Genomic DNA, 25,712 nt, shown 5'->3' with positions numbered 1-25,712 from the left:
GGCAAGCCAAAACTAAGGCAAAAACAATACCATCAGTTAACTAGAGATAGGTGAGACTTTCCTCCCTCAAGTTTCCTTTGTCCTGCCCCTTCTTGGGTTAGCAGGTCAGTAAGAGCTCAGAGCAGACTGGGCAAAATCCTATAACAAGTTTGTAAGAAAATTTAATCATCTTTTCCTGTAGAGTATGTTTTAATAAAGAGTTCGTTTTTCTCTTTAGGTAAGTCAGTAGTGAATAATACCAGCTATTTCCCCGAAATGAAGCTTTGCTGCTTTCAACTAGGTGGCTGTTTCATTAATTCCACTCATACCTCTGGCATATGTCCCCCTCCCCAACCCTCAAATCTCACTGTGGGCTGTCATAGGAATTTAGGAGGCAGTCAGAATATGAGAGATAACTTTTTTTAAAAAAAATTCACTTTCACTGCCATTTCCATACACTATTAGAAAATAGTCTCATAAAACTTTTAAGCAGTGATGTTACTGTAAGTATATGGAAATCTCACATTTGACATACCTTCACACAGATTCATAGTCACATTCTACAGATCTTCTAGATGCTATGAGATTTAGAGTATAGTGTTAGGACTGGCCTAGAGTTGGTAAGAGTTAAGCCCTACCTTTACTAATCTGTTTAGCTTATGTTGCTTGGCCTATTCTTAGGAAAGAGAGCCTTCTGCCCGATGGCTTGTTGGCGTCTGTTAGTACACTGGGGTTGGGAAATAAGGATCATAGCCCTAGTTTTGCATTGACTAGCTTGAGGTTCTGGAGTGAGTCACATAGTACATCTCGGCTTTCTTCTCATCTGATGAGATGAAAGATTGGGCTGAGTATTCTCCAAGGGTCCTTGGAGCTCTATGCTCTGGGTCTGTGCTCTGAAGCTTTCTGTTTGAGAAAATGCAGTCAGAGCAAAGGATTCATTACTAACTCATCCTTATCTGTACTGACAAAAATAAGAAAACTTCTTATATTGGGAAAATAATAGCTGTCTGTTCCCATGTTCTGTTTTTTTTACCTTTCTATTTCGATTATGACCAACACAGAATCAGTGTCGGTTCACCCTTGGGAGATTTTTGCTGCCATTTGTTGACTGTTTTGGCTACAGTTGAATATCGTTTTGCGTCAGGACATTTATGTTTTGTTGAAGATCTTTATGATGTGTTATACCGTGATACAATCACAAGGACATGGTTCTGGTTTTCCCTCATCAGAAAGATGCTTCCTAAGATGGAAAAATTAAAACTATTAGTGACATGAAACAATTTTTATATGAGTTTGGAATGAAGCTTTTCTGTCTCTTTGAAGTAAAGAAGAAAATTAGGAAAGGATTAGGAACAGAATCTAATGCCAGTATATCATGATGTTATGCATAGGGTAAATGTGTTCCTGTTCACCAAACTGAAATCCCAAACTAAGGGTATAATTTCAGCCCATATTGTTACATCATCTTCATGTTTGTCAAACGTTCATTCAAAGTCCTTTTGAATCCACCTAAAGTGCTAATGCCTCATAAATTTTTAGAATGATTTGGTTCATAGGAGATAACTATTGTTGGTGTCCGAAGCCATTTTATGAGTGTAATATTAATCTCCAGTCATTTCTGCAGTGTCAACCATGAGATACGTGGAACCATTGGATTTTTCTGAATGGTCAGTGATCTATATCATCTGCCAGAGTGTAGCTTAAACAACAACAAATGCTGTCTTTTCTTGTTTCTCAAGAATAACCACAGTTATCATATACCCTTTCACACATCCGTTACTTTCCACATATAGAAAGATTAAAAATGAAGCCCTCTTTCTACCATAACAACTCTCAAATCCTACCAAATCTCATCAATTCATGCATAATAAGAGCATGATGTAACCTGTTCAGTCATTAGTTTTTTCTTTAATGCAAGGTTTTCGAAGGAAGTTCATTCTATTTTTACTTTATAAATCGTGTAATTTCTTTATAGTCCTAGGGTGAATTTTCCAAATGATCTGAAGTCTGTTCTTTCCCATGCAGGGTTAGTCATCTCATTTTAGTGGAGCCTTGGGGTTTTCCTGAGCGACCACACCTTGCTGATGAAGAGAGACCAATTCCAATTTGGATCAGAGCCTTGGGAGCAGCATTGACTCCCTTTAACCCTTTAGCCAGCCTCAGGATTGCAGGACCCTTTGGTGAGTGCTTGCTTGTATATGTATCCTAGGAAAGCAAAATGTTTATACATAGCAGTAGAGGAGTATTTGCTGATCACCATTGTTAGTTAAAATCTTAAAAACAAACAAAAAAACTGAACCTTACTTTTTCTCCTCCTCCTCTAAAAAGTACCAGTCCATGCGTAAAGGTGAATGAAACCAGGCTCCTCTCCTTAAAAAGGAGTCTTCAGGGCTTCCCTGGTGGCACAGTGGTTAAGAATATGCCTGCGAATGCAGGGCACACAGGTTCGAGCCCTGGTCCAGAAAGATCCCACATGCCACAGCAACTGAGCCTGTGCTCCACAACTACGGAGGCTGCGCTCCAGAGCCCATGAGCCACAACTGCTGAACCTGCGTGCCACAACTACTGAAGCCTGTGCGCCTAGAGCCCGTGCTCCGCAACAAGAGAAGCCGCCACAGTGAGAAGCCCACACACCACAATGAAGAGTAGCCCCCACTCACCGCAACTAGAGAAAAGCTCGTGCGCAGCAATGAAGACCCAACGCAGCCAAAAATAAAATAAATAAATTTATTTTTTTTAAAAAGGGTCTTTATATTGTAAACATTACAGATAATTAGCAAGCAGAAGAGGTGGGAAATGCTAAGGATGAGGTTAGGTGACCTTGAACATTCTGAAAAAAGCCAAGCAAGTAGTGTCTTGGGGAAGTTTACCTGCTAGCCCCAGGCATGGGAGTTTATCTGCTAGCCCCAGCGACCTGTTGAGCCTTTGGCCAGTTAGTGACGTCCAGCTGACAGGTCACAAAGCCTGACCTGACCGATAAACGTGGGATAACAGGTATCATTACTCAGATTCCTTTCTTGCCCTGTAATGTCAGAGTGTTAAGAAGATAAAAGTCATCCTTTCTCACAAAGATTTGGGGGACTCCTGATTTGTGTTTCTGGTCATATTTTGAGTTTAGTCTCTGATTTAAGTTATTTGACCCTCAGCTCTTCTGTCTCAGCCTCACAGCCAAGGGAATTTCCTTCCCTCGTTGTCACAGATGGTGATGGTCTGGACCTCTGCCTTTCCCTCTTACAGCTTGTGTCAGTTAAGAGGGCTTTTGGCTGAAAGGGACTGAAGACCTCAGCGGTTTAAACCAGAAGGCCTTTTATTATTTCCTTAACAAGCAGTCTGGAAGCAGGTGGTTTTAGCATTTGTTCCCAAAGCTAGCTCCTTGATGTTAGGGTTTGGGTCTGTGTATGTGATTCTCTTGACCTTTTACCTCAGTGGTTGCTAGGACAGGAAGCATGATCTTACAGGCTCTCCGAACAAAAAGAAAGGAAAGCATGATGCTCTTTGTCAGGGAAGGACGTCTTCCCTGGGAGCCCCAGCAGACTTCTCCTTATGTCTCTGCCCACCCCTAGTTCTTCCATTAGCAAAGAAGAAGAAATTTCTATGACTGATCAATCATCATTTGTTCCCAGGGGCTGGAGCGAGGGGCCTGCTTTCCTGGGAACGTTGCTGCCTAAATGATACACAAAAGTCAGGTTCTCTTAGCAAGAGAAAAGAATAGCGGTGTGGCGGGTGGGTGAGGGTGAGGCAATACCTGCTGCATAGGTGACTGTAGATTCTGCTGCCCCCTGTCCAGGCGTGCCCCTGCCCTTGCCTGAGTGCCATCCCTTTGGGAGAGCAGCGGGACTACAGCAATGAGAAGAGGGCACAGGGGCTGAATTGGTGACCACACTACATGCCCTCAGTACTCGTGTAGGTAGCCTCTTTTCACCGCCCCCCCTAAATAGAGCCACGCCTTCTTAGGTGCCTGGTCCTCCTTTGATGAGCTGCTTAAGAGCTTTATAGTCCTGACATGTAAGTGGATTTTGCTTGATCACAGTTACACAGGTAGCAATTATGGGAAAAGTAAAGCATAAAAAGAAGTTAGGAGATAATGATGGGGGAGGGAGGAAGCCTAGGAGGGGCCCTTTAAAGCCATGTCCTGTGCCTCCCATTGTTGTCTGCACATGGTGGTGAGGGTGATGCAGAATGTCCACTGCATCATGAGAATTCTTGGTGGAGCTGTGTAATTCCTTCAGAGATGGGAAGGCAGGGCCAGTGAAGAAGTAATAAGATCTTGCTAGAGTATTGGGCAGTGATAGCAGAGAGGGAAACCGGCCAGTCCCTGGGTCCCCGAGGGAAAACAGTAACCAGACAAAAGTTCCTGCTCTTCATCCTCTTTGCTTTGGGGGCCTTGCCCCTGCCTCTCACCTCAGGGGTGGGACCGTGAGAGCCACTGTGGATGGACTTAGCGGGGACTTCTGCTAGTGTCCCAAGCAGAAACTCTGAATTAATTTTCCCAAGAAATATTTATATACCAATTCACTTCATATAGATGCTAATGTGTTGTAATTGTGGAAGAAATACAAATTATTAAGTTAATTTTATGTATGAGCTGTCCTATTCACCTCCCTTGTTTAATACAATTTATGTTCCTACAAAAACAAGTCTTAGGCAACTGTTCTTGAGCTCCTAAAGCATATTAGTAAGTCAACATATGACAGACTTTTATTCTTATTTTAATCTTTCCTTAGGGAACTTGAGGAGAGCAGTTTCTAGGATCTGTGCTTTTTTCCACTTAAAATACATATTTGAATACATGTGTAATGTAGCATGTAGTGCTCATTATAGAAGCAAACACTAAACTCTTCTATATTTGTATATAAATTAAATTATAATTTAAAACATACATATAATTTAAAATGTTTGTTTTCTATTAAATAGGTTTAAGTCTAGTACAGCGTTTAAGGCCTGATTTCAAACGGAAGTATTCTTCAATGTTTGCAGATGATACTGTGACAGAATACATTTACCACTGTAATGTCCAGACTCCGAGGTAAGGTTTATCTAAATTTACTGTGTTTGTGTTTTAGACTTTTAGTTTTTGAAAATATATGAATAGTCCAGGAGATTTTTATCAGTATGTAAATGACTAAATTTAAAAGGACAAGTAGTTAAATGACTAACACTTCTTAATTTACTCATCTTTTCATGGAGCACCTACCATGTAAAACATTGTACTGGATTCTGATGAGAGATTAAAAAGCCAGACAGGGCACAGTGGTTGAGAATCTGCCTGCCGATGCAGGGAACACGGGTTCGTGCCCCGGTCGGGGAAGATCCCACATGCCACGGAGCCTGCGTGTCCGGAGCCTGTGCTCCGCAACGGGAGAGGCCACAACAGTGAGAGGCCCGCGTACCGCAAAACAAAAACAAAAACAAAAACAAAAGCCAGACATACTGTCTTCCCCTAAGGTGCCTGTGGATAGTTGAGGGAAGTCTTGGCCTTGGGCATCTTGTTAAGGTGGTCAGAGTTGAGAGAGAAAGAAGAATTTCAAATAAAGCAGCATTCCCAAATGAGTATGAATGTTCTACAAAAAAGGAGTTCTGGGTTAAACAAGAATGGTTTTCTGTACCATGGATCTTCTTAGAACCGTTTTTTAAGCCAAAGGTTTTTTGTTGTTGTTGGTTTGTTTTTTATTTTCAGTTGTGTTGGGTCTTCATTGCTGCATGCGGGCTTTCTCTAGTTGCGAGCGGGGGCTACTCCTCGTTGTGGTGCGTGGGCCTCTCATTGCGGCAGCCTCTCTTGTTGTGGAGCACGGGCTCTAGGCTCGCGGGCTTCAGTAGCTGTAGCTTGTGGGCTCTAGAGCGCAGGCTCAGTAGTTGTGGCACACGGGCTTAGTTGCTCCGTGGCATGTGGGATCTTCCCAGACCAGGGCTAGAACCCGTGTCCCCTGCATTGGCAGGCCGATTCTTAACCACTGTGCCACCAGGAAAGCCCAAGCCGAAGGGTTTTGAATCTCCCAGGTGCGTGGGAGATACTAGGCAGCATTTTCAAGTTCATTTGCTGATTGCACCCTTCTTTTACTCAGCACTTCTTCAAGTCTGTGTGTCAGCATGAGAAACACTGCTGCAGCGGTGAGGAGTAAGTGAGGGTCGAGGGGAAGGGGAGTCTGCGTGAATTTTGACAGTGATTATGAGAGAGAGCATAGTAGAGGGAGCAAGAGGGCCAAGCAAAGGTATTTCTTTTTCTTTTTTTTAAAAATTACTTGTGGATGTTGTGTACAAGGCACCGGTAGAGAAAACAGAGCCTGAAAGTCTTGACGAGCTGGGAGGATCCTGGAAGACAGAGCCTACAGTCATTAGGGAGAGGATCAAGAATGGAGTATGATGATGAGAGCTCCAGTTCTGTACCAGTTCTGGGTTCTGTACCAGAATTATTAGAGGAGTTTGTCAAAAATGTGGTGCCTCAGCAAAGGAAACCATAAACAAGATGAAAAGGCAACCCTCAGAATGGGAGAAAATATTTGCAAACGAATCAATGGACACAGGAGTAATCTCCAAAATATACAAGAAGCTCATGCAGCTCAATATCGGAAAAAACAACCCAATCCAAAACTGGGCAGAAGACCTAAATAGACATTTCTCCAAAGAAGATATACAGGTTGCCCGCAAACACATGAAAGGATGCTCAACATCACTAATCATTAGAGAAATGCAAATCAAAACTACACTGAGGGTATCACCTCACAACAATCAGAATGGCCATCATCAAAAAATCTACAAACAATAAATGCTGGAGAGGGTGTGGAGAAAAGGGAACCCTCTTGCACTGTTGGTGGGAATGTAAATTGATACAGCCACTTTGGAGAACAGTATGGAGGTTCCTTAAAAAACCAAAAATAGAACTACCATATGACCCAGCAATCTCACTACTGGACATATACCCTGAGAAAACCATAATTCAAAAAGAGACATGTACCACAATGTTCACTGCAGCACTATTTATAATAGCCGGGACATGGAAGCAACCTAAGTGTCCATCGACAGATGAATGGATAAAGAAGATGTGGCGCATATATACAGTGGAATATTACATCAGCCATAAAAAGAAATGAAATTGAGTTATTTGTAGTGAGGTGGATGGACCTAGAGTCTGTCATACAGAGTGAAGTAAGTCAGAAAGAGAAAAACAAATACTGTATGCTAACACATATATATGGAATCTAAAAAAAATGGTTCTGATGAACCTAGGGGCAGGACAGGAATAAAGACACAGACATAGAGAATGGACTTGAGGACACGGGGAGGGGGAGGGGTAAGCTGGGACGAAGTGAGAGTAGCGTTGACTTATATACACTACCCAATGTAAAATAGATAGCTAGTGGGAAGCAGCTGCATAGCACAGGGAGATCAGCTTGGTGCTTTGTGACCACCTAGAGAGGTGGGATAGGGAGGGTGGGAGGGAGACACAGGAAGGAGGGGATATGGGGATATATGTATGCATATAGCTGATTCACTTTGTTGTACAGCAGAAATTAAGACAACATTGTAAAGCAATTATACTCCAATAAAGATGTAAAAAAAATAATAATTGTAGTGAAGACCATTGAATATTAAAAAAAAAAAAGAAAGTGGTACCTGAACTCTGTCTCTAAGACTCTAATTCAGCAGTTCTGGGCTGCATCTTTAACAAATGCTTCAGATGATTCTAGCCATAGACCGTACTTTAAAATATAAAAGTGGTACCTCATCCTTTCTAAGACTGAAACTTGGGTGAAAGGCTGAGAGGTGAGATGCAGAGACAGCCTCCTTCACTTTTTTTTTGTTGTTGTTCCTCTCTCACTTCTGTCAGAGAATATGTACACCTACTTTATTAAAAAAATTGAGGCCTTGAGAGCACTTGAGGTATAGCTGTAGCCTCAGTCTTTTTAATAAAGTAGGTTAGAGGTTCTCTGCCAAAGGTGAGGGAGGCTGGAGAGGTGTGGGGGTCCCCCAAGGGTTTGATGTTTTGTGACTCACCAGGCAGTTGGGTCTGATGGTTTAGGTCTACACACTTCATTGACTTGTTTTAACAATTTTTAGTGGCCTGTTCCAGGGACATCATCTGTTTTCCTGCATGGTCTTAGTGGTTTGTTCTTCACCTACTCACATTCCATGATTACGTGTGCCTGTGTAATCCTAGTTTGTTGCCTTTTTGTGGTGGAACTTGAATTCATAAACGGCCGTTCAGAAGCACACCTAGTACGAGGAAAGAAGAGAAATGACGGCAGAATGGATCTGTCCTAGGAGTTTGCCAAACGTTCTGTATTTTATGTGACGGTCAGTCAGCTGTGGCCATGAGAGAAGGCTCAAGAAAACAAAGTTTAGTATACTCACAGGTCCTAGAGAGGGGGTCACTGAATGCTTTGAAGGGTCGGGGGGATGCACCAGATTTTGGTCAGGTGGCAGAAGACAGGAGTGAGGGAAAGTCCAGGCAGGAGCCTTTACTGGGTTCTGCAGGAGAGGCAAGGCAGCGCAGGGTAGGCAGTGTAGGATTTGCTAGTTGAATAATTTCAGTGGGCACTAAGATATAGGGGTGGTTTCTAGTTGTCTGGCACCTGGCCCTGGGCTGATTAAGGCAGAGGAACATTGCCTCCGGGGATGTGCAAGCCAGACAGAAGAGGTGCAGCTCTGGATTGGTTAGTTTGCATATAAAGGCAGTCCCAGTTGAGTCCTTTGCTGTCTCTACGAATTGGCTAGTTCCAGGAGGCTGTCTCTCCCCAGCCGGAAAGGTTTTTAAAGATGGCAAACATCATAACAGGCAGAAAATTTTAAATATAAACAATACACAAAGAATACTTAAGCTGAATGTGTTCTTATCTTGGTATTGGTTTTGCCATTGTAGGTAAAATGCTGGTGCGATGAACATGTGGAAAAGCTCCCTTGTAAATAAGTTAGAGTGAAAAAACGTATTTCAGCTATCCCCACAGGAAATTTGATGATTTTATGATAGGGACTTAGGGTTGCATGTTTTGATTCGGAAGATGATCATTTTTTTTAAGAGTTTTTTTAGAGTTTAAAGCATCCTTGTTTATCTAACAAAAGCATATAACTTCTGTGGGGTTTCTTCCTCACACTTCCTAGTAAATTATTTTCTATGTAAGCTGCGGTTTTTCTTAAAAGGAGGAGAAGCTAAATATGAGTCTGTTTTGGTAGAGGTGGGAGTGTGATACATACTTATCCCCCAGAATCATACATATGATTTTCTCCCTTTCTCCCTCTGAACGCAGTGGTGAGACTGCGTTCAGAAATATGACTGTCCCCTATGGATGGGCAAAAAGACCAATGCTGCAGCGAATTGGTAAAATGCACCCTGACATTCCAGTTTCGGTCATCTACGGCGCCCGATCCTGCATAGATGGCAATTCTGGCACCAGCATCCAGTCATTACGACCACATTCGTATGTGAAGACTATAGTAAGTGTGTGGTTTATTTTTGGCTTATAGTTGTAGGCGAAGTCTGTTCTATTATCTTTGCTTTCAGTGAGATTTCAGGTCATCCCTGTGCTTTCACATCTAAGCTATACCTGCAGCTTTGGTCAGAGACCTGCTGTCACTTGTGACGGGGGCAGGGTTTGACCCATACAAATCTTCATGTCCAGACAGCGAATCCCCATTCTTAGGCCCTTGTCTGTCCTAGAGTCACAGCATCTCCGCAGTGGGAGAGACTGAAAGAGGGACAGACAGGTCCAATAGCACTGCGACCACCTCCCAAGGCAGCACATGCTTACTTTGTTCAGTGTTTCTGTTGGCCCTATTGTTAGAGGTCAATTTAGAATGTTATTTTTGCATATGAAAATTTTAGTAAGGTTCACTGGATTTTTTCTTTATTCTCAGATCCTTTATTTAATGAAGTATATAATAGTTACTACAGATCGGTATTGCTTTTTCTTTTATGTTTTATATATAGCTGTTCTCACTTTCATTGCTAAGTGTCTTTGTGTGTGTCATTGTGTTTTATTAAATGCTTTTACTCACTGACCATCTGACTGCTTTTCCTTTCCTAGGCCATTCTCGGAGCAGGGCATTATGTGTATGCAGATCAACCAGAAGACTTTAACCAGAAAGTGAAGGAGATCTGTGACACTGTGGACTGAGCACACTGCAGATGACGTGGAAATGCACATGGGTAATACAGTTCCTCAGCAATAATTTGCAGTCTGCGATGCAGAGAGTAAGGAATCTCACGTGAGAACCAGGCAGTCTTCTTGACTGTACTTTCCCCATGTTTTCTTTATGAAGCTGCTAGCACATTTAAACCAGGTAGTGCCTTCTAGAAGAATGACTTTCCTTTCTCCAAAATCAACATGTACAAGAGTCTCCAAATCTGGTAGCTTTAATAAAAGGTTATTTGTCCCTCTGCTGTACTGAAATATTGTAATTTTTCAACTGAAATTTTTATTTCTATCTAACTTTGCTATATCAAGTATTTTTTATATTGCAGTCTGTACTGCCAATTTTAAAAAGTGATTTCTGGGTTCATTATTTTATATAATGTAAAGGTGCACCTTATTTTCCTTGCTTATATATACCATGTCTAATAACATGTAGTAATACATGTTAACTGATAGAGTTAAACAAAATTACTAATAACTGATAGAGTTAAACAAAATTCGGTGTGTTTTTATGTAAAAATTTGTCACTTTCTTAGAATGCTTCACTTCATTTTTGAAATGGAGTGTTGAGACAGGGTTTTGGTTAAAAAGATGGGAGTTGATTTCTAGCGTTGATTTTTCTGATTTTCCTTTGTTTTCTATTTAAGGCTGCAAAGCCATGTTCACTGTTTTAAATGTGATCCATCCTTAAGTATTTCAAGTACGGAAAAGCCTTAACTAAAAGTCTCTCCTATTTTCCCCCATTAATACTGTTATTCTTTTCTTTGAGCCTGCATGCAGCAGAAGGAACAGATTTCCTCACTGAGGGGTCATTAAGACTGTTACCTTCCAGTAAGCCAAATCATATATTTTCATCTAATTCTTGTAGATGGGTGCTAAAACTGGATTACATTTTTACCACTAAAATATAAAAATCGGTGGTGCTGTTATATCTCATGGCACCAGAAGTTAGCTAGTACTTGGGGGGTTTTTTGTTTTGTTTTGTTTTTTTAAGAGTTTTGTGTTGATTAAATAACTTACATACTTTATTACAAAAATTCTGTAAGGTTGATTGAACTATTTGACAGTAACTACCATCAAGTGTAGCACTTTCTTGCTGTTTTTAATACAAGGAAAATTTCTCTGAAACTGAGAAAAAGCTCCATGTGGTAACTGGCTACTACTGAGAAGACCCTCCACAAAAGAAAGTTGAATAGGATGGTCACCAGCAAGTCATCTTTGCCTTATGTTTTGCTTAATGTTGCTTGTCTAGGAGAAAGGTGGTTATGTAAATAAAAACAGTGAACTAGAGCAAATAATGACTTCATAGTTTTGATTGTTGCATTTAAAAAATGATTAGGAAATCTTTAGTTGTTAGGAAATGTAAGGTTGTATCCCTGTTGATTAACTGTGAGGAAGACGAATGTTCTGTTTTCAACAATATCTCCCCTGCCCCAAAAATGGGCACATTTCACTGAAGCATGACAAGTAGCTTCCCAGTGAGCAATTTGTCTCAATTGTGGGATGGACTAGGTTAGTCCAGAAGGTAACAGGAGAGCCAAGTCAGATTTCTCTACCTTGAGAATAAAAGTAGTCTTTACTTTTTTAGTTTGTATCTTGGATGGCCAGATTCAAACCTATAAGTGGTGCAGATAATTTGGGTCATTTTTGGTGTTTTTATTTGACACACTCTCCAGTCTCTCTTAATTTTCCTTTGCTGGGTGAATGACACTTTTTAGTCGTACAGGAGGGTTTCTGCACAGGAAACGTGGTCTCAGAACTTAGAGGGAAGTTACTCGTTTCACTTAGTAGATGGGGCTTCTAGCCATAGATGTGCCAAGTGATTCAGGGAAAAGATGTACCCAGGTGTCAAGTGGAACTTATTTTCCTAACAACTAATTTTGGTTTCTTTGAAAAATATTGCCATAATTCTTTTTAAAAAGTGAATTTTACCTTGGGCTATTGTATATGTAATTTTGTGAAGATTGAGCGAACACAGAAAGTCCCAATCCTTGAATTCCTGAAAATAGAGTGGGTCCTAAATGTTTTCTTTAAAAAAAAAAAATCTGGGCTTCCCTGGTGGCACAGTGGTTGAGAGTCCGCCTGCCGATGCAGAGGACACGGGTTCATGCCCCGATCCAGGAAGATCCCACATGGCGCGGAGTGGCTAGGCCTGTGAGCCATGGCTGCTGAGCGTGCGCGTCCGGAGCCTGTGCTCCGCAACGGGAGAGGCCACAACAGTACATTATGTACAATGTACTTTATTTTACAGAAAATAACGGAAGGAGGGATAACACTACTAGATACTATGACATACTATAAAAAATTGAGAAAAAGTCCAGGAATTTAGTATATGATAAAGGAATCATCTTACTGGTGGAGAAGAAGACTTAAAAAACGGTGTGGAGACAAATGTGGTTAAACACCTGGAAGACAGTAAAATTGAATCCATTTCTCACACTGTACAGAAGGATAAAATCCAAATGGATTAGAGACCCAACTGTAAAAATGAAACCTTCTAAATAACTGGAAGAAAACATAGGTGAATTCCTTTATGATCTGAGAGTGGGGAAAACATTCCTATGACTGAATATCTAGAAGCAATAAAAGGAGGAGTTTATATCTAACTGAAAGAAAGACATTTGGATGGCCAAAAAAAGCAAAGTTAAAAAGTAAATAATAAACTGGCAAAAATATTTGCAACATTTATCACAAAGGGCTAATATAATATAGCCCTAGTATGTGAAGAATTTCTAAACTTTGAAAAGAACCAGAAAGAACGGGCAAAAAGATACAAACAGGGACTTCCCTGCTGACGCAGTGGGTAAGACTCCGCGCTCCCAACGCAGGGGGCCCGGGTTCGATCCCTGGTCAGGGAACTAGACCATATGCATGCCACAGCTGAGAGTTCGCATGCCACAATTAAGTAGCCAGCAAGCCGCAACAAGGGAGCCCGCCTGTTGCAACTAAGACCCAGTACAACCAAATAAATAAGATATGGACAGTTCATAGAAAATAAATTGCAAATAAATAGCTCTTAAACATATGAGGATACACATAATAAAGAGAAATGCAAATTAAAACTACTGAGATACCATTTCTTGCCTGTTGGATTGTGAAAAGTCCAAGTTACACAGTGCACTCTGTTAGTGAGACAGTGGGGAAACAAGCACTCCAGAAAGTACAGATTCCTGTGGATGGAATTTGTTAATAACTATCAAAATTAAATATGAGTTTATCCCTCAACCAACAGGCTCCCTTCTAAAAATCTATCTGAGGTGTACTGGTAAAAATATGTGATGGTGTATGCACAAAGATCTTCATTACAGTGCTATTTATAGCAGCCAAAGAGTGGAAGCCACCCAAATCTCCATCTAGAGGGGATTGATGGAAGAAACCTGGCTGCAGAACCACACACACATGGAGACACATCTCAGTTGGTCTCTAATCTTATTTGTGAGGATTCTGCTAGTTGAATGCCTGAAAAGGGAGGTGGGATGGCCTTCGGATTGTACCAGCTTAGCTGGCATTGCTAACCAACTGTTGCAGGCTCTGAAAATAAAAACAATCTTGAACTCCTGCCCCTTTCCCCCCGCACCCCCCCAAAAAAATGCTGTCCTGGAGTCCTCTTCAGAGTATAGGAAGTGAAAGTGAAGAGCAGGTTTGTTGTGCTACCTGATTGTGTAAGAAAGGAGGGGACAAATGAAAAAACAAGCATGCATTTACTTATGTTAAAAAAAAAAAAGAAAAATGGAAGGATTAATTACATCAATAACTAATAAATCAGTTCCCTTAGGGGTGGTGGTAGGGAGCTGGCCAGAGATGGCACCTAGATCTGTATCTTCTTTTATACTTTTTACTTTGGGACCCTGTCAGTGTTTTCTATAATTAAAAAATCAACTCTTAAAACTAAAACTTCACTATCCATCAAATTGGTGGTGTAACCACTCACAGAACAATTACTTCAAGCGACTTTAAAGCCCAGCATTTGTCTGCACTTTCCTAATGGAATATATCTATGAACTACAATGAAAACTTAAACTGCATTTAGTATTTTTATTTTTAACAATGATATTGGTGTTGTCCTTTTGAAACTCTATGTATTTACATATGATAAAGCAAATATTAAGTCAAAGGAAGTAAGAGCCAAGATTTTTAGTACAAGAAAGAAGAGATACAAGAATAAAATTAAGTAAAAACTCTGTAATTGTATATTTCAGTTGGAAGTACCAGCAAAATACAGTGATTTATTTTTCCTAAAAAATACATGTTGCATAGCTTTATCCACTGAAAAGGCCTAGAAGCAATCAGAAGTCAGTGGCAAGGCATACCCTAGCACCAAGACTGTCCCATTAGAGGGGGCAGGGAAGGGACAAGATGAGGCTAGACCATCTTGTGTCTGAAAGCAAGAAAGCAATCAGAGTAAGGTCATGTCAAAAGGACCCAGGAGTCAACTGGAAGGGGCTGCCATTGGCTAAAGATGGAACAATTTGAACATCAAAAAGAATAACAATTGACATGAAATATATAAAAATCTATGAGGTCATAATGATAGTTTAAAAAAAATCTATTAGTCATCTTTGGAGATTATTAGGGCACCAACTTACTATTTTGAAAATTAACTGGAAAAATGAGGTATTTATCCTGATTTCTTTGTGTACCAGGTTAACCTGGTAAGAGAACGTTTTTCACTTAAGAATCATAACTAAATGCCAGAGAATTGATAGGATTAGGAAATCACCCTTTTGTCACCTGTAGTGAAATAATGGATCTAGGCTGCTGAAAGTATTAGGTAAAAAATTTATGGGAGGGGCTTCTCTGGTGGCACAGGGGTTGGGAATCTGCCTGCCAATGCAGGGGACACCGGATTGAGCCCTGGTCTGGGAAGATCCCACATGCTGTGGAGCAATTAAGCCCATGCGCCATAACTGCTGAGCCTGCGACCTAGAGCCCGTGCTGCACATCAAGAGAAGCCACCGCAGTGAGAAGCTCATGCACCGCAACGAAGAGTGGCCCCCACTCGCTGCAACTAGAGAAAACTAGAGAAAGCCCGTGCGCAGCAACAAAGACCCAACACAGCCAAAAATAAATAAAATAAATAAATTTTTTAAAAATGTATGGGAAATGTTTTATTGGATGGCTCAGGTTGATAACATCTGAACCCAGTGATCAACCTTAGCATTACTAAAAAAGGAACAACCAGAAGTTACATGCCTCTGATGTTTTGCAATAGCAGGAACCCAACACCAGCCATGATGAATTGTTGCCCAAAACAAACAAAATAGAACCGGAATCTAAGCAAGCCTTTTACATCCAACGATCAATTTGTGAAAGCACGGGATACTGAGGAACATGTTAAACAACACGCTTAATCCAGAATGTGGGAAAGTCCACAGGACAAATAATCCACTTTATTCAACAAATTGAATGTGTAAAACAAAGATGGTGGTGGTGGGACTTAAATAAAGATTGGAGAAACTTAAAGGACTTGTTTGGATCGTGATTTGAACAAAACCAACCTAAAAAGACATTTTGGGGAACAATTAGAGGAGAATTTAAGATGAATTGGGTATCAGATGATATTAAGGAATTATTAATTTCACTAGGTGAAATAATGGTATAGTGACTATGTGTTGTTTTTTTTAAAGCTCTTATTTGTTAGAGTTACATACTAAGTATTTGTGGTTAAAATTATGACTGGGATTTACTTGAAAATATTCCAAGAAGAAAAAGGCAGGGGACAGGAAATAGAGAAAATGAGCAGAATGTTATGTTGAAGCTGAGTGACAGATACACAGGAGTTTATTATTCTATTTCCTTTACTTTTATGCATGCTTGACAATTTCCATAATAGAAATTTAAAGAATAAAAGAGAATGGGAGAATGGGGGAGATTGGAAGTTGCCAGTATAGACAACTTTCTTTTTTTTTTTTTAGGAGTAAAGAAAGAGCAGAAAAGTATGTAATAGCTAGAGGGGGAACCTTATGATTAACTTGGCAGAGAGGGGGAAAATGATGATGCAGGAGAGAATGGTTGCGGTGATGTATTAGCAAGGCTAAGGGCAACTAGGAACTCCCACACGCTGCTGGTGGGACTGTAAATAGGTAATCACCACTTTGAAAAATAATTTACAATATATTGTAAAGCTATATGTGCCCCATACTACTTGACACGGCACTTTCGTTTCCAGTATTCAGTCCCACAAATACCCCAGCACCAGTGTGCCAAGACAGCTACAAGCTGTTCACTGCAGCACTGTAAGATTAAAAATCTGGAACCTGATATATGACTGATTAAATTCCACACTGGAATATTATGCAGCCTTAAAAATGAGGTGGATCTCAATATATACATGTATCAAATCATCATGTCGTACACTTTAAACTTACTCATGTTATATGTCAATAAGATTGCAATAAATGGAATGTATGAGATAGGTCTATCTATAAGTGACAATATGGAAATTTTCCAGAATATCTTTAATGGAAAAAAACAAAGGAGAAACCCCCCCAAAATTCAGAATAGTATTTCATATATATATATATATATATATATATATATATATATGTATACATACACAGACATATAAGTATATGTATACAGAATACACTTACCGTGTACTCATATATATAGACATTTTGAGGAGGGTAAACATGTACATGAGTTTGTTAATAGTGATTAGCTTTGAAGAGGACAGTTCTGTTGTATATGCTTTTATAAAGTTTGGATCCTTGCACATTCTTTATATTTTAATAAAATCCCTATAAAATATAGAAAAAATCTTGTTTACATATGAAATAGGTAAGAAAATAACTGAAGGGGCTTACTGGCTTGGTGTTCTGTGTGGATGTGTAGACCCAGACTGGGGGGAGAGGGACAGGTGTTCAGTGTATGGAAGGCTGTAAGTCTCAGTAATTTATATTGTTGAAAATCGAGCTATAAAGTTATAACTGGTCTTTGTTTGACCTAAGATAGGAACACAGTCCCAACTTGAAACTGCCCTCTTCATTTGCTCTCTTTTGCTTAAACTTGTTGAAAGGGTGACCTGAATTAGAATATCTATCTCCCAGTTGGAAACCAGACTTAAGTGCAGGTCTTCCCTCTAACCCTTACTCTTTTTACCTTTCCTCACAGGCCTCCTCTTTCAAATAAGTCCTGATGGGCAGCAGAGAAAGGGTTTATTGATAATGTTGCTATTTGGTGTTAAGTGATGGGGCTTTTTCTTCTCTTTTTTATTGAGGGGGTGGGAGTTGGGTGTGTAATTTATAAGTACTTTTGTGCATGAGCTGTCTCTCCCTTTTCACACCCCTACAGTTCTGTAAAGGGGCAAACAACCTTCCCTTTGCCTTGGATTCTGAAGTGTTCCTGTTTGTCTCATCCCAGTCCTGGCCAGATATTTTTCTTTGATTTTTAATTTTTTTTTATTAAAAGATACCAATATGAGATTTAAAAAAAAAAAAAGAATATCTCCGTATCTATGAAGCTCTACCTCTATTTCTGTCTCTCCCCATCTCATATGCACTCCTGTATGTCTCTTGCTATTTCCTCTAAAACCAATCTTTAGAAAAAATTTTGTAACATTATACTAAATTAGAACTAGAATATCTTTTTTTTCTGTAGTCTGGCTTTTAGAATTACTTAATTAGATTAGCTCCCAGATTTAAAATTGAAAAACACTCTTATCAAGTAGTTTACTAAATAAATGGGTAAGGAATTTTATTCAACCATATAGTTTAATCCTTAAAAAAATTTCTGTATACTCACTTAAGGCTTAGAGTGTTTCCATGAAGTGGCCATTATTAATTGTTTGAAAATTTAGAATAACCCAAGCCTTTTTCCTCATTAAACATTGAATCCATTTTGAGAGGAGGGTGACTTAGCCAACAGATGTGAGGGCTGAGAGTTATAAATCGGGTTTGTCACACTGTATGACTTGGGACACTTGTTATGAAGACAGGTATGAAAAGCTAAATGACTGGGCCCACGTCCTCCTGGGTAAAATTAGACGTATTGGTCACAGTGACCAGGGTGGGGGGATTAAGTGCATTACAGACATTACTGCTATGTTTGTTGTGTTCAGTATGAGCTATTTCCTAGTTTTGACCTGTGAGTGTTTTTATAATTGGAAGTTACAGCAATGGAAACAATGTTGAGACTAAGATGCCAGACACGAATGATTGGTATTTCACCTTCCTGTGCCAACCAGCTTGCTATATTTCTGCAGCTTTGCAAAAACTCCAACAGATCTTTAACCTACATCTATTCAAGTCTTGAAAATGCTGCTTTCCATGGGGTGGGGCGGCGGGCTTCGGGGGATGTGGAGAGGAAAAGATGGCAGAGGGAGGCCTTGTGCTGACGTGCAGGAGACTACCGAGGGACCGGTGTCCTGTCTCTGTGTGACGGGACATATCCTAAAAGTTTTCAGTGATGATCTTAAGAAGGGAAGTATCTCCTCTGTGTCTTCAAGTGACTTCTCAGCTTCCCGTGGCCAGCATCAAAGATGTGGGCAGCTGACACAGCTTCCTTGGCAGACAGACACCGTCTCTTCAAGTGCAGCCTGTTTCAGCTGACATCTGAGCATGCGGTGTGGACTACATCAGCTCTCAGAGCAGCGAGGCTCCAACTCTGCTCGAGGCATTGAAGCTCCTGGTTTTTTTTGTTTGTTTTGTTTTGTTTTTTACATCTTTATTGGAGTATAATTGCTTTACAATGGTGTGTTACTTTCTGCTTTATAACGAAGTGACTCAGTTATACATATACATATGTTCCCATATCTCTTCCCTCTTGCATCTCCCTCCCTCCCACCCTCCCTATCCCACCCCTCTAGGTGGTCACAAAGCACCGAGCTGATCTCCCTGTGCTATGCGGCTGCTTCCGACTAGCTATCTGTTTTACATTTGGTAGTGGATATATGTCCGTGCCACTCTCTTACTTTGTCACTTTTGACAGTGCAGAGTCGAGGCCTTACCCCCAGGGGATGCTGATGCCGCAGATCTGTGGGTGTGGCCTGGGAATTTACACTTTGACATCCTCACCCCCACCCCCAATACATCTGACAGAGGAGTGTTGGTTTTTTGTTTGGTTTATCAGGCAGTTCATTTGATTGGACTCAAACTGCTACAAATGCTCTCTCTTGGTGGCAGCTGAAATCTCAGTTCAGTCACTGTATCCTTAGCTACAGTCTGGCCCTTACAGCCAGCTGGAAATTTGGGCAGAGATTATATCCAGACTTTGAGGTTCCCTTCTCTGGTTCTCCCCCTTCCAGGACTCCTCGTCATTTTGCAGTGACCTTGCTTGCCCTGAACTCTCTGGTTCTTGAAGCCAGAAAGACTGCTGGTTGTCTCCCAGAGTTCTGAACCCTGGGTTATGACATTCCCTCAGGCTAAGAGCTGTGAAAATGCAGTTCTCTATTCCAAGTATCGAGTTCCTTCCTTACTCTGCTTGCCTTTGATCATTCTCTAGTGCTTTCAGAGTATTATTTCTTGGTCTTGTCCAGTTTATTGTTGTTATAGGTGGGTTTATTGGTCCCCAGTAGGATCTTCCCCAGCTCTTCTGGAAGTGGAACTCTTGGATCAGACGTTGAGATCACCGTTGTCTAGTGTTTCTCTTGTACAGGCTTGAGACCTGGCTAGGAAGAGGCTTGTATCACTGAAAGACAAAATTGCATCTTATTTCTGTACTTAGCAATATGTGGAGAGTTCACTTTACTGTAGAAATGTCAACAAGGATTAGCCAAAGCAGGAAATGTGGTGTGGTATTTGTACTGCTTTTAGAGAGTTTGGCCCAAAACTAGCTGAGATGAAAACCAAATATAGTTTGCAGTCAGTATCCCGTCTGGAAACTGCCATTTCTACCTCATCTCCCTAAAGCAGCTTCGTTTTAAACCTTTCTATCTTTAGCTTTTGCTGGCCTCATAGGCCTTGCTTACCATGCCCACCAGTGGCTCCAGAGCTTGCAGTGTTTTGTTGGCCCATTATTTCTGAGTCCTTTGCCCTCTCTAGAATTATATTTCTCATACGTATGGTTGGAGCCATGCTGGTTCACTGTCATCTAATAGCCATAGTGCTGTACATTTCTACTAAGCCAACAAAACCAAAGTGCTTAAATTCGTAAGAAATGCCAAATTCTCATAAATCAGGAAGGTTCCGACAACTTCAGATAGTAAAGTACCCCAGTATTCTGCATTGCCCAGAACCCCATGGCATCAGCTGTAGAATGAGATTAGTGAAATCTTTTTAGTCTGGAAGTCAGCAAAAATCTTGAGGGATGAATGCTTTTAAACTTATGCATTGCTGATGGAAACGATTCATAATTCCCTAAACTAACCCGTAACAACCCTAAGAAGTAATGCTCCTGACACATTCCCTCCATATCTCCACTTCTTGATCCTGGTAAAGAAGGAATCTGGAAATAATAAGCTGGCTCTACTAAGGGGTTTGTTTACTAAAATAATGGAATTTATGTACTAATATAATATGGAGTTCTGTGAATCACAGTCCTGTGACCTGTGAATTGGAGCTCTGACATCCAGCTCATCCTTCATTCATCTTTGGCTTGTGGGGAGAGGAGCCAGCCAGCCATTAAGGCAGCTGTCACACACATACCTATTGAGCAGCCTCCACTATCAGAGACACAGCTGAGAGCCAAGGAAGAGGAATCAGGCCTGAGGGCTCAAAATGGACACCACCAAGACTTGCACATAAAGCCCTGGATGTCCGAAGATGCAGAGACCCTCCCTCAGCATTCAAGCAGCTGGCATTCTCACCACACTTCCAAATGGCTCTTTTTTAATCTGATGTGTGGCTTTAATCCACATAAAAGCAAGGATTTCCTGTTTCCTAGCCTGTTTTCTGGGAGAGGGTCTGAACAGCAAAGAATAAGTTGGTTCATTTTAAAATACAGGCTTATGTTTTCATGGCAGCTCTAACCATCATGGCCTTGGATGGAGCTCCCAAGAGATCCACTCTCTTGGAAAAGCAGTAGGTCCCCTCCCTGTAAATGAGGAGTTAAAAGAATGTTCAGTGGTGGTGACATCATGATGAGCTTGGCAGAGAATATACAATTGGGAACCTGGTGATTTTGAGGAATGGAAAGATGGTCATCTCAGAGGAGTGGAGGAATATGGGGTCCTGTGGATGAGAATGGGGAAAGCACAGCACTTTTATAAAGGTGCCACAAGTACCTTACCTCATCCTAACTATCTGTTCTGGGTACCGCATAAGGTTTTGGATTTCATTCTAAGGACAATATATAGATGTGGAAGTATATGGGGAAGGTGGAGGATGGAACCGGGTACATTTGAAAGGTATCTCCATTTTTAAAAGGAGGAAAATGAAGCTCAGAGAGGTTAAATGACTTGCCCAAAGTCATACAGCTAAAGAGTGGTCAGCCAGGACGTTGGAACCAAAATAGTCTCATTCCCTTTAGAGTTTTTTCATTTGGACTTCCTTCTGCATAATGTTGCCAAATATGATAAATAATGTGCAGGTTTGCCCTGCCCTGTGTTCGAGTGGGCAAGATCTTTACAGAAAACTAAAGACAGGACAAAGGTCATTTGATGAGCTGTGTTTTGACCTAGATCTCACAAAACTGCCAGCACCCGAGTGACGCAGAAGCACGTAGGTATTTTCAGAATGATTACACACTTCTCTATGATAGAAGGTGCCCAAACAAACGTTATAACAGTACAGGCCACATTCAGGACAATGAGTAAGGTGTACACCCTCTCCTACTGGGTCATAAGCTCCTTCTATTTCTGCTTATCATTCTTCTGTGTACTTTTGTTAACTTACTGTAAGATAAACACATTGCATTGTTGCAAAGGGAGAGGGATTGCATCTGGCCTGGGGGGATCAGAAAACTGGAAAAGGGAGGTGGCATAAGAAGCTGGTGTTAAGAAGCCAGTGTTTAAATACTATTCATCTTTCGTAAGAGCTAACGTTTATGGAACACTAATAGTGTGCTCGAAGCTTTGCAGCATTGTTTTATTTAAGCCTGATAACATTGTTTTATTTAACTCTGGGGAAATGTACAGTTATTTCACAGATGTACCTTGTTAGAGCAGATGCTACCGATGCCAGTGCCCATGTGGCTTTTGGTGAGTCAGCTTCTACTGGCATGGCTGTCAGCTGGTTCACCCTGACCTTACTATTGAGGACTACTGGTGGCTGACAGAAGAAGCCTTGCCTGGAGATGTAATCTGGAAGGCAAAGTCAAGGGAATCTGACAGAGATAAGAAATAGGAAAAAAACAAGCTGATGAGAGGTATGAATATTGGAGTTCCCGGATCTATCTTCCATCTAATAAACATTCCAGAAAGAGAGACTTTAAAATTTTTTTATTTTAATAAGGAATAGAAAATAGTGGGGTTTTTTGTTTGTTTTGTTTTGTTTAAGTGAATTGCTTTGAGGTGCCCCCAGGTTGTGAGAAGCAATAACAGGGGAAAAAGTCACACACAGACATCACCCAGTGAAGTTTCAACCTCTTAAAGACGCCAAAGATCCTTGGCTAAGGATAAAGAGAAAATCCTGCAAGTTTCCAGAGGGAGACATACACGTGAAGTTTCAGCAAATAGACTGGCATCTGATTGCCCGTCCTCAAAGTGGGAGCTATCTACAAAATTCGGAAGGAAAATGATTCTGAGCCTAGAATTCTGTGCCCAGTTTACTATCATTAAGTGTGAGAACAAAATAACAATGTCCTTGAACATGCAAAATGCCAGACTGGACTGTTTGTGGGACACAGTGCAAAATGAAAATGTGGGTCCCCTTGTTTAAAAATGTTAAGAATTTTAAGATGACAATATCAGAACATTAAACCAAGTGTGAGGCTCTTCTGAATGCAGGGCCCCAGGCAACTACCCAGGTTCATGTGACCATGACAATCCCCTGGACCTAGAAAGCTTACCACCTGCGAGCTCTTTCTGGAAAAAAGAAAAATTAATTTAAAAAAAAAAAAGGTGAGGGGGGAATCCCCTGGCGGTCCAGTGGTTAGAACTTGGTGCTTTCAACTGCCATGGCCCCGGATTCAGTCCCTGGTTGGGGAACCAAGATCCTGTAAGCCACGTGGCGTAGCCAAGAAAAAAAAGGAAATAAACAGGACAAAACACCAAAATATCCTCCCAGTAAAACTTCTAAGTCCTCTGTGGGCCATAGTTTGCCAACCCCTGATTTAGAGTCATATGACATAGGTGAATCAGGAGGGGTCAGGGTGAGACAGGAAGTGTGAAGGATTAGGGTTAGCAGGGCATTGCCTCATTCACCTCAGGCTGTGAAAATGGCATCCCACGGAGTTGTGCAGTGCACAAACTCTACAACCGTACATGATAGTCCTGAGGGTAAGATTAAAAGAAAACAAACCTTCCAATCTAGACTGTCCTACCCTAGGAATGGCTAAGTGCTAAGGCCCTAGACAGCACCCTGTTCCTTGGTGGGGTGGGAATGACAGATTGTGAAAGGGCCTTGGAAAAGGAAAGTAGGGGTGGGGTGGGGCCACTCACTTGCTGAAAGGTAATTCACTTCCAAGAATATCAGGTTCTCAGCAGTTGTCAGGATCATGCAATGTATTACTTCCCAGAGGATGACGAAGGCAGACCCACCCGGTGACCTGGTCTCATGGAATTTGGCCTCCCTGCTTTGTAGGGCCTGTCCAGCTCTGCTCCACCATGGAAGCAGGGTCAGCAGTACAGAAGGAAAACCCTCGTGAGGCAGAATCATGCATCTCAGAAAGGACTAAGAAGGTCATCGTTCTCACTTCCCTGGAACTCCGTTTCTGGGCTCCTGGGCCAGTTGGACACACAGTTGTGCAGTAAAGCCAAGGTAAACTTCGGCCACTCCTGATAGCATCTGCTCCAGCAGGTCAAGAGCAGGACAAAGTACAGGAGAGAGATTAAAGTGGTTGCTGCTTTCAGCGGTTTGACTAAGGCTGGGTAAGAAAGATGCAAAACTCATTCGTCTGACAAGTTCCAGGCTGTTGACAAAGACCATCACGAGAAGTTCTCTGGACAGGGGAGTTTGCCCAGCAAATGCTGGGACAAGGGAGCCGTGCTCAGGAGTCGGGGAATAAATGAGGCAAGGCTGGAGAAATGGACTTGGAGCCAGAAAAGGAGATGTTAGAGCAAGGGAGGTCCTGGTGGGAGATGGGGAAGGCCACTGCTTTGCCAGGGTCTGGCCTGCTTGGCAGGACCATGGGCATCACCTAACAAAGGAAAAACACAGGCCTGGCTCTGGTGAAAACAGCAGCATCTCCACCAGCTGCTTTTAAAATTCTGATCTTGGCTGTGAGCTGAGGATCCATTATGCGACAATAGCATTCACACGGCTCACCCAGAAAATCAACTCAAACTTCTCATTTCTTGCTTTGACTCAAGTCCCCATAGGTGTCCTGCTCCGGAGCTGGCTGTGTACTCAGGGATTGAATGAGTTGCTCAGGAAAGTTTATGGATTGAATAACACCAGGATGAGTAACCAGAAGTAGCTTTCTAAAAATAGATCTCCAGAGAAAGAAGACCACTAACAGGTTCTGAGACCTGTATAGGTGGGTTGCTTCCTGGAGATCAATGAATGCACTGGATTGAGGGTTCTTGAAACTGGTAATGTAGCAGAACGACCTCAGGGTCTTGTTAAAAGTTCTGAGGCCCAGACTACGGAATCACATTCTCTTGGCAGGGAGGCCAAAAATCTGGATCCGACAAGTTTCCTGGGTGCTTTAAACATACAGGCTGGTTTGGAAATCCAAGCATAGGGGACCTCCAGAGATCATTACTGTCCCCAGAGCAGAGCTGCAATGACTGCCCCAAGCTGCCCACGCTACCCCGCTGCTCCTGTCCCGTGTGCCTGACTGTGCTACAGTCCAGAAGAGGGAAACCAGGAGCGCTTGGTTAGGACCTGCCTCCAGAAGCCCCCAGTGCAATGTTTAAATCATGGCACCAGCTACATGCCCCTCCCCAGGCAGATACAAAGTTAGGGAATCCAGCCCTTGAATGGAGTAACTATGGCAAAGCAGGAAAGTGATTAAGAGTTGTCTTCCCAGTGTGCAATGGCTACAAACAGCAGCCTCCTCAATAGTGTATTCAGCCTGTTGCCCTAAGGGACCTTGGAGACAGCCCTTTCCAGTGGACGTCATGACTGGCACGCTGTCCCCAATCTAGGCTCCAGACGGGTATGCGAGGTGCCTTTGGAAAGCCCCAGGGCACAGTGGCCAGAGTCCACATTGGCCAAGTCATAAAGTCCATCCTCACCAAGCTGCAGAACAAGGAGCATGTGATTGAGGCCCTCCACAGGGCCAAGGTCAAGTTCCCTGGTGGCCAGAAGATCTCCAAGAAGTGGGGATTTACTAAGTTTAATGCAGGTGAATTTGAAAACATGGTGGCAGAAAAGCGGCTCATCCCGGATGGCTGTGGGGTCATATACATCCCTAATCGTGGCCCTCTGGACAGATGGCGGGCCCTGCGCTCGCGAGAGCCTTGGTGCTGTCCCCTCCTTACTCGTGCCCACCAATAAATCCTACTTTCCTGTCAAAACATTAAAAAGAAGAGTCGTCTTGCTGTTTTGGTGGTGGTGGTGTTTGTTTTGTTTTTCGTTCATGTTGGTGAAAATCCAAAGGAGCCACGTCAGGCCACTCTCAAAG

The 25,712-nt window shown here is 41.8% G+C and overlaps 1 protein-coding gene and 1 pseudogene across 5 annotated transcripts in view; both read left to right on the top strand.

Moving 5' to 3' along the window:
- The window catches only part of ABHD5 (abhydrolase domain containing 5, lysophosphatidic acid acyltransferase), a 40,274-nt gene extending 29,916 nt beyond the window's left edge, over nucleotides 1-10,358 (top strand). For 3 of the 5 annotated variants that reach the window (XM_027088155.1, XM_027088154.1, XM_027088158.1), the window contains 4 exons: nucleotides 2,005-2,159; nucleotides 4,894-5,005; nucleotides 9,222-9,408; nucleotides 9,999-10,358. In XM_027088155.1, coding sequence (XP_026943956.1) covers nucleotides 2,005-2,159; nucleotides 4,894-5,005; nucleotides 9,222-9,408; nucleotides 9,999-10,088 — 544 coding nt within the window. In that variant the 3' untranslated portion in view covers nucleotides 10,089-10,358. Of the gene's footprint in view, nucleotides 1-2,004; nucleotides 2,160-4,893; nucleotides 5,006-6,041; nucleotides 6,517-9,221; nucleotides 9,409-9,998 lie in introns of those variants that run through there. The other 2 variants (XM_027088156.1, XM_027088157.1) reach the window with 2 other exon arrangements.
- A 14,719-nt stretch (nucleotides 10,359-25,077) lies between these two features.
- On the top strand, nucleotides 25,078-25,190 carry LOC113610345 (uncharacterized; annotated as a pseudogene).
- The last annotated feature ends 522 nt before the right edge of the window (nucleotides 25,191-25,712 follow it).

Source organism: Aethalodelphis obliquidens, unplaced genomic scaffold (assembly GCF_003676395.1).
Source record: "Aethalodelphis obliquidens isolate GAN/ISIS:26980383/991018 unplaced genomic scaffold, ASM367639v1 scaffold62, whole genome shotgun sequence".
Lineage (NCBI taxonomy): Eukaryota > Metazoa > Chordata > Mammalia > Artiodactyla > Delphinidae > Aethalodelphis > Aethalodelphis obliquidens.
Note: the sequence above shows the minus strand (reverse complement) of the source record. Positions and strands in the feature narration are given on the sequence as shown.